The sequence below is a fragment of the Odontomachus brunneus genome, unplaced genomic scaffold (assembly GCF_010583005.1).
Source record: "Odontomachus brunneus isolate Ranch 3 - 2012 unplaced genomic scaffold, Obru_v1 Obru_scaffold_005, whole genome shotgun sequence".
Taxonomy (NCBI): Eukaryota; Metazoa; Arthropoda; class Insecta; order Hymenoptera; family Formicidae; genus Odontomachus; species Odontomachus brunneus.
In genome coordinates this window covers 4,148,117-4,156,901 of record NW_022639455.1, presented here as the reverse complement: position 1 = coordinate 4,156,901, position 8,785 = coordinate 4,148,117, and the positions used below count along the sequence as shown (strand labels likewise).

At 35.5% G+C, this 8,785-nt stretch overlaps 1 protein-coding gene across 2 annotated transcripts in view; it reads left to right on the top strand.

The window, feature by feature from the left end:
• LOC116848402 (zinc finger E-box-binding homeobox protein zag-1) overlaps window positions 1–4,276 on the top strand; it is a 6,039-nt gene extending 1,763 nt beyond the window's left edge. For both annotated transcript variants that reach the window (XM_032824471.1, XM_032824480.1), the window contains exons 4-8: window positions 590–954; window positions 2,192–2,545; window positions 2,633–2,956; window positions 3,300–3,462; window positions 3,816–4,276. In XM_032824471.1, the coding sequence (XP_032680362.1) occupies window positions 590–954; window positions 2,192–2,545; window positions 2,633–2,956; window positions 3,300–3,462; window positions 3,816–4,009 (1,400 nt within the window). In that variant the 3' untranslated portion in view covers window positions 4,010–4,276. The remainder of the gene's footprint in view (window positions 1–589; window positions 955–2,191; window positions 2,546–2,632; window positions 2,957–3,299; window positions 3,463–3,815) is intronic.
• The last annotated feature ends 4,509 nt before the right edge of the window (window positions 4,277–8,785 follow it).

Genomic DNA, 8,785 nt, shown 5'->3' with positions numbered 1-8,785 from the left:
ATATATATATATATATATATATATATATATATATATATATATATATATATATCTTTTTTTTTCTCTTTTTTCAATATATTCTTCAATGTATACTTTTTTATATTTATTTGTACTCTTGTTATTTCTTTTATCTAAAAATTTAGTAAGTAATTTGAAATAACTTTTTTTTAAATACCTTTAGGATATGAAAGTATTGATATTCTGAATCTCATAAATGATTAAAAGAAAGAAATATCAATATGCTTTCCGTATATTAACTTCAGATGAATAACAAGACCATATTTTCCGATTAATGTCAGACGGACTTTACTTTCGTGAAATTCTAATCGGAATCTTGCTTATAAAGATATATCAGATATTCTGAACTAGAAAATGGAGTCTATAACCCCACTTTAGCTATGACCGCATATTCAAAAAGGATCTCATAAATGGATTTTACGCATTTTAGTTTTGAAAACCATATGTAAATGAAATATTTATTTTATCTAAAATTGTGAATAATATAATATATAATAAATATAAGTCATATATAACATTCGTCGATATTTCCACTGAAAAAATTTATATAGATAAATACTCAAATATTCAGGTGTTTACGAGATGTCGCCGTCCTTGCTACCCTCAATGATCGGCTTGGGAAGTTATTTCCTGCAGACTTCACTAGGCAAACTCCTACATCAGTTGCATGTTAAGCGAATCGACGAGCTTACCGAGCAGTTCGAGACGCACCAGGAAGTATTGAGTCCATCAACAGCGGATTCTGAAGGAACGGAGGGTACAGAGGGCAAGGAGTCCCCTGCGCCAGTCGACTCCCAGGGTCTCGACGCTGTCCGGCGGATTCTAGAGACCGTGAACACTTCCGTCACGAAGCAACTGCTAGAAGCGAACGTGCGAAAGCTCTACGTCTCCACGTCTCCGTCTACGACGAAGCGAGAGTTTGAAGAGGATTACCAAGTACGTAGCGTTAGCGAAATTCAACGCGAAAAAGAATGGCAAAGAAGAAAGCATTTATTAGTTAATAATAATTATTTAAATACAATAAAAAAGTTAAAGGAAAAAGCATTTAAGAACCAGGCACAGTTGTTAGAGTGCAATCAATATATTACAACGTAACGAAAACTAAAAATACAGATTTACGTTTCGACTTAATTTGGATCCTCTTCAGAAAAAACAATGGAAAAGAAATAAAAGTACAAGTGCAAGGGTCAACCATTGCGGAAGACCAAATCTTAAAGTAAACCAACGCAAAAAAAGTTAAAAAAACCGCAAATTAGAATATAAGTCAAAGTCGCGTATGAACAAAAGTTATAAATCCTCTTTCCATGGTCAAACCAAAGACGAAAAGTGGCCAACAACATTTAAGTAGACGATGCAGCACCAACTAAGTTGAACGACATGATCCTCCGTGCAATTAAACATGCTTAATTTAAATGAAAGAAAAAGTTGAAAAAATTCGGATAAGACAAAAATACACGTCAATTAAGCACAGAGAAAGGAAAATACAACAAAGAATATAAATATGCCATTATAAATTTAGTTACTAAACGTTGTTGTCTAGTCTACCTAGACGTTGTTGGCCACTTTTCGTTTTTGGTTTGACCATGGAGAGAGAATTTATAACTTTTGTTCGTACACAAGTTTGACCTATATTCTAATTTGCGATTTTTTAACTTTTTTTGTGTTGCTTTACTTTAGGATTTGGTCTTCCGCAACGGTTGACTTTTATTTCTTTCCTATTGTTTTTTCTTGTTTGAAAAGAGGACCCAAGTCGGGTCAAAATGTAAATCTGTATTTTTAGTCTTCGTTACATTGTAATATATTGATTGTACTCTAACAACTGTGCCTGGCTCTTAAATGCTCTTTCCTTTAATTTTTTATTGTATTTAATACATTAGAGCCAATTTTAATTTTTTTAAATGGTAATTATTTAGCTGATATTAATCCAGTTAGAATCAATATATTGTATCACATTTTCTATTTTAATAAATTTGTATTGCTTTTTTTTCATTTTGTTAACATATATTAAGATAGATACATTAAGATATATTAAGATACAACCGTAGAAAGTAGCTAATTTTATATTATTCTTGCCATATTCAGTCCCGTCTCCAAATATTTATTTCGCTCGAATTTTTTTATCACACGAACAATAGTATTTTCTCACGTCAATAAATCGAAAATTTATTTGTAGGATCAAGATAGTGAAATGTCCAGTGAGATGACACATTGTCCGGACTGGGCTGCGACGGACCAATATGATTCACAGAGTGAAGGTTTAGCCGCAAAGCTCGAGAACGTCAATCAACCGACGTCGAGATCAGTCTATAAGAGAAAAAGAGAGGACAGCTCTGAGGTAGATTCGGAGGATGAGGATGAAGGAAATCAAACTCACAACGACAATGGTAGGCGGGTGAGAGCTAGGTCTCTCATAGATGATGAACAGTTGGCTGTTCTGAAAGGTTACTACGCTATTAACCCGCGTCCTAAGAAAGAAGAGATCAATATGATCGCTGATTATATTAAGTTTCCTACTCGTGTTGTACAGGTATGTATTAAAATGAAAAATAATTTAAATTAAAGATATTATATTATAATTATAATATAATATTATAATTATACAATTGTTTTATAGGTTTGGTTTCAAAATTCTCGAGCCAGGGACCGAAGGGAGTCGAAAATGCCAGGTCTGGTACCTTTAACAATATCGAGAAATCAGACTGTAATCGAGCAACCTTTGGATCTCTCTAAAAAGGAAGCGCTTGCTATATCGACGACCAAAGAAAGCGATACGTCGAGTAGAAATACTTCGTCGCCTTGTGAGCAGAAGGATGATAATCCAGCTCCGAGCGTCGACAACGACGATCTTGAGGATTCGCCTCTCGTCATTGACGAAGAAACTACTACTGACCCTCTTGAAGTCAAGCGTACACCCCCTATCGGAGAGATAATCGCGAAGGTAATATTAGATTAAAAATAAAAAATAAGAAACAGAGATAAAAATTATAGAACCAACTAATGAAAATTAATGGCCAATAGAAGCCTGATTGCAGCTAGACATGATATTTTAACTTATCTGCTAATATTGTTTCACGGTGTATATTATGTTTCAGTCCGTAATATGTGTTCATTGGTTGGTTGAGTACTAAACAAACTTGTAAATTATCATATCTGAAATCTTGCAGAAATGAGTTCTATTAGGTTGTGTAATAAGCAATTCCGTGTTTTCTAATGGATTTTCCGAGGGAAAATCCCAAATTATTTATTACAAAACCTAATATAAGTCGTGTCTTATCCGTTAGAGTCAAAATCAAGCAAACGTGAAAGGTGAAAATGAGGCTACACCTCAACCAGAAGCAACCCCTATAGCAACGGAAACCGAGCAAGGTCTTTATTTCTGTGATCGGTGCGACAAAACATTTTCCAAACACAGTTCCCTCGCGAGACATAAGTATGAACATTCCGGTGAGTCAATAGTTATACTACCATCACAAACTTCTACGACTTGCTGTAATGAGACTTGTTATCTAATTATTTAAAAAAAAAATTTTTTTTTTTACGAAAGGAGCGATTTTTTTCCGATATTCAGTCAGGTATATCGAATCTAAAGGTAATATTCTATTTCCAGTATGTATTTATAAATAATTGGTTTAGAAAATAAGCAATCTCTCTCTTTCTCTCTCTCTCTCTCTCTCTTCTCGATATGTAACCCACGAAATGTTAACCATTTCCAGCCATTAGTTAGTAATATAATCAAAATTGACAAAATTTCTAAATTTTTGTTACGCAAAATTAATTCGAAATTATAACCATTTCAGGGCAAAGGCCGTACAAATGCGTGGAGTGTCCCAGAGCGTTCAAGCACAAGCACCATCTGACTGAACATAAACGGCTGCACAGTGGCGAAAAGCCCTTCCAGTGCTCCAAGTGCCTCAAGCGCTTCTCTCACTCCGGCTCCTATAGCCAGCATATGAATCATCGTTACTCTTACTGCAAGCCCTACAGAGAATAGGAGTACTCCGCCTGCTCACCTAAGGCTCGCTCGCTTACCTAGGTAGTCTTTTCTCCTTACGTCTAGTATTTCCATCTTTTACGCGTAAGTTTTTCTTCCAAGATTTCATCTTGCGAGAAGGTGAAAACACCAGAGGTTTGTTCTTTCGACCTGACCTAGGGCTGCACTGGAACTGTACTAGTTGAAGAAAGTTCAAGATAGTGCAGACCAGTGCAAAGATACATATGGGTCTGAAAAGAACGGGTAAGAGCAAGTTAGAGCAGTGTAAGATGTCGGACAACATGGCTGGATTAAATAACATAGATCAATTTATGGTCATGTTTTCGCACTTATAGCATTTTATGTTTTGTTGAACAATTCTATTTCTTTTAAAAACTGTTTTGTGTTGGATACCCATACAACAAATCCCTCCGAAAAAACGTCCAAGAGCCTTCCCAGGATGTCTTTCGGATATTTTGTGCTGTTTGGATAACATTCTAAATACTTCTTTTATGTCATTCTACATTATATATTTATTATATATTTATCTACATTATATATTTATTATATATTTAAGTATTTACTTACTGTTTATAGATTCCGTCGTCGGATTATTTCTTCTACGTAATGTCAACTAGGTATACCGATTTTACAGGTTACAAATTTAAATTTTTTCGGTTAGCTGCCCTGCACTGCTTGCTCTACCTCCAGACCTAGGGCAGTCAGTTCACTGAACTCGCTGCACTAGTTCAGCCTGCACTGTTCGAAAGAACACATTTTCTTGCACTGTTCTGATCGAAAGAACGCATTAGTGCAAACTTCGTGAACTAGTGCAGCCAGTTCAAGTCGAAAGAACAAACCTAAGGAAACGCTAGAACGCCTTTCTATCTTCCACTCGGTACGAATTTAAAAAAAAAATCGCGATGTTCCGTGAATCTATAAGTATAGTATGTATTAAATGCTGCAACATCACACATAACAAAACCATGGCATTGTATATTGAGCCAGTTCGTACTTCGAAGAAAGAAAGAAAGGTAAATGCGAGTAATGGTTTGAACGATGCGATTTGAAGAATCGGAAATTACGATAGGAATCGCAAGCTAAAACTCGCGAGATCACAAAGATTTAATAATGCGTATAAAGTAAGATATTGATTCGAATAAAGAATCGAAATCTCGCGGGATTATATGGGGGTGATAACTCGTGTATTAAGACAAGTGTCGTTGTATCGTCTGGATTAGCTTTAGATTTTATTAATCTTCTATTCTACGTCATGAAGAAAAAGGGAAAAGAAACAGCTAGTTAATGCGAACGAAAGGAAACTATTCGTGGTAAGCGCAAGTCGACAAATAAACCAAACACGTGTAACGGTACCAAAAATGCATAATGCAATAATCTATATATAATATATAATATACATAATATTTTAGTATTTTTATTAACAAGATACTATATATACCATGACAATAATAAGGAACTAATTAATGTACAAATTTGTTAGCCACGTCCGCATGAGGAGCGCGATGTCCATTCTCAAAGTTCGCGTGTAAGTAGCATACAAATCTAAATAATGTACCAAGTCAGATTTGACGATCGGAAAACGCATAGCGACGTATCCCCTCGGTAAATTCGTTTCGCGAAAAGACGGTGCTTGTCTCGACAAATAACTTTACATCTCAGGTTTCAATGATATAATTCAGATATAAGAATGGAGATCGCGCGCAGTGTAAAACGAGCGCTCGTTCTACACGGATAAAGATGGATATATTGAGTTTACCGAATCAAATATGTCTGGACTCAGCTGTTAATTGAGCTTAACGTTAAAAAGAAAGAAAACAGTTGGACGTAAAACGGGGATTAGAATCTCATGTTCCGCCTCTTTACGATGGATAACTTCACGTGACAGAAAGGGCTATATAGTAATTATTATATATTATTATATATATATATATGTATAGAGAGCGAGAGAAAGGAAAAGAGAGAAAGAGAAACATGGAATTTTAAGGGCCATGCGGGTCGGTGATTGATGTCATGCGAGCGATTTTTTTTTTTTTACTATTGTACTTACGAGTTGACAAGTTGATAACGCATTATTCCTATAAATGTAACGATTATCGTTCAAAACTATGCAGAGACATAGTACATAGAAAGTGCGCTACACATTCCGCGAGGATCCGTTTTCTATTTTTATTTTGCATTTTTTTTTCTTTTTTGGGCCTCATTTATTTACCGTTTTCTTCTTGCAACGAATAATATCGCATCGCTTGTAATTTTATCATAATTCCTCCGACTTCGCTTTCGTCTAAACAGCCAATGATTTTTCCTCGCGACGCCTTCATTTTGCGTGGCGAAGCGTAGTTCGGCGGTATTTTGACATGAATAATACGAAGTTCCAAAAGACATAAAAGATATATCTAAAAAAGACGGAAGATCTATAAAAGAATCTAAGAAATATATCTGAAAGACGTCCGAAAAATTAGAATATCTTTTAAACATGTTTCTTTTTATCATTTCGTGTTGTTCGAGGAGGTACGAGACGACGAATGAGAGAAACGCGTAACAACAAAACCTCGCAATAATCTCTTCACCGAAATCCGAGGCCCGAATACACCGTAAACGTCTAAGTATGATATTAAATGCTTCCAACACATTATACTATTATGAAATTATTATATTATGACGTTTATATGATTTTATTTGTTCGGACGCGTAGGGATATAAGGACGTATATATATATATATATATTATATATATACTCTACAAGATTGATAATACTCGAGAATGTATTTTATAACAGTTTATGCGTCTTTTTATTTACACGAGTACCACAAGTGATAAGTGATATTGTTATTGATAAATAGAAAGACGAAAAGGAAAAGAGAGAGAGCGAGAGAGAGAGAGAGAGAGAGAGAGAGAGAGAGAGAGAGAGAGAGAAATGATACAGATATTACCGTATTATATTGAAAAATTTTGCCAGTATGTGTACGTGCGGCATACGGCAAACCGGTACGTCACGGTTGTACTTCCTCGACGCGTGTAGAAGCTTCGGTTATCCGCGACAGGCATCGTGTCTCCACTATAATTACGAAAGAAAGACGAGTATAACAAAAAAACCAGAAAGAACGATGTGCAGATTATAATGCTTATAATACTCATTTATTATAGTGTTAAAATGATTAAGAAATATATTTTTATATAATTATAATGTAATATTACTGTACGGATACGATAGTACACTAATCGATCGAGCAGCGAATTTCGACTGCAACGGATCTCTTCCTCACATTCGATACAAGCGCATATAGAACTGTCGTGTTTCTTCTCTTACTCTTAGACGTTCGTCGCGACGCGAATTCGTTCACGTTCGTTTAACAATATCGTCCGCACTACTCGCACCGAGTGATTCTCAATCGCATTTCCTTTGTATTACAGGCGACAAGTCGTTCCTAACTGTATCCACTCGTTAATAACTCGTCGCGTATGGTACTTGCTCGACTCATTGTGCACGCTCGTCAGAAATTCTTCTATCTTCACTTACCTCTTACTTTCGAGTAATAAGTTTCCACCTTCCGTGCTTTTTTCGTGCGTCCGTTCTACAACTTCTACGTCTCGTTTCTCACGTTGGATTGAATAGGTAATTAGCGTTCGAATCGTTCCGCTTTGCATTCGCATCAGAAATCGAGACCGACGACGGAATCTCGGCAAGTCCGCGAGCTTGCGGTAAGTCACCGCGATTTATACCGGTTTCGGTACTCGATTATTCACATCCTTGCTTTAAGTGATTTTACATGACCAACAACGGGTTAGGACATCAGGAGGGAAAGGCAGAGAACTTACGAAGACAATACTATATACGTATAGATAATATAAAGTATATATATTATATTTCTCCTCCGATTCGGGAGCTTTTGCGACCCGCTTGCCTCAGTATATGTACGTACTACTAAATAACGAAAAGGATAAAAAAGCAAAAAAACGTAAAGCGTATGTAAGTCGCGCCAGCTTTCGTGTATCGACATCGGTTATCGCCGTTATCTCCCGTTCGAAAAATAACGAGATAAAGTAACAGACGCAGCGTGGATAGTTTAAAAAAAGAAAATAATAAAAAGCGGGCAGAGAGAAAGGAAAAGATAAGAGCGATAAAGATTGTTATGATTGTTGAAGCAACGATTTAATAAGCACCATACGATGCCTTCCGTGAACGACCGAGCTTGCCTAGTTGCCAAGAAATAAAAAAATGATAAATACATTAAATGTTAGCACGACATCGATGTAATGTCGGCGTCGAGAGCAGAGTTACTTTCGCGATCCTCCTCGAATCAAATTGTATGTTCTATTGGTCTTATTCCTCTCGTCTGTAAAATAGATGATCGATGAAGGTAAAAAGAAAACTGATTGACATCCCCTAAATAAATCGCGATCGAAAGAAACGAAAAGTTCTCTATATTCTGCGAAGTAGATTGCATATTCACTATGCGCGAGGAGCGTCGCGAAGCGTACGAATTCCCAGATTTATTGTACTCAATGAATACTACGTGGACACGCCATTGTGAGCTTTTCATTGACTAATATATTATAATATAAATACCGGAAAATGAGAAAATTGTATATACTATATATATATATATATATATGAATATTCGAAAACAAAAAAATACCGCAGACAATAATGTACCGTTTCTTTTAGAATTTAGATGGCGTAAGCACACACTACACCATAGTATATATATATATATATATATATATATATATATATATATATATATATATATATATATATATATATATATATATATA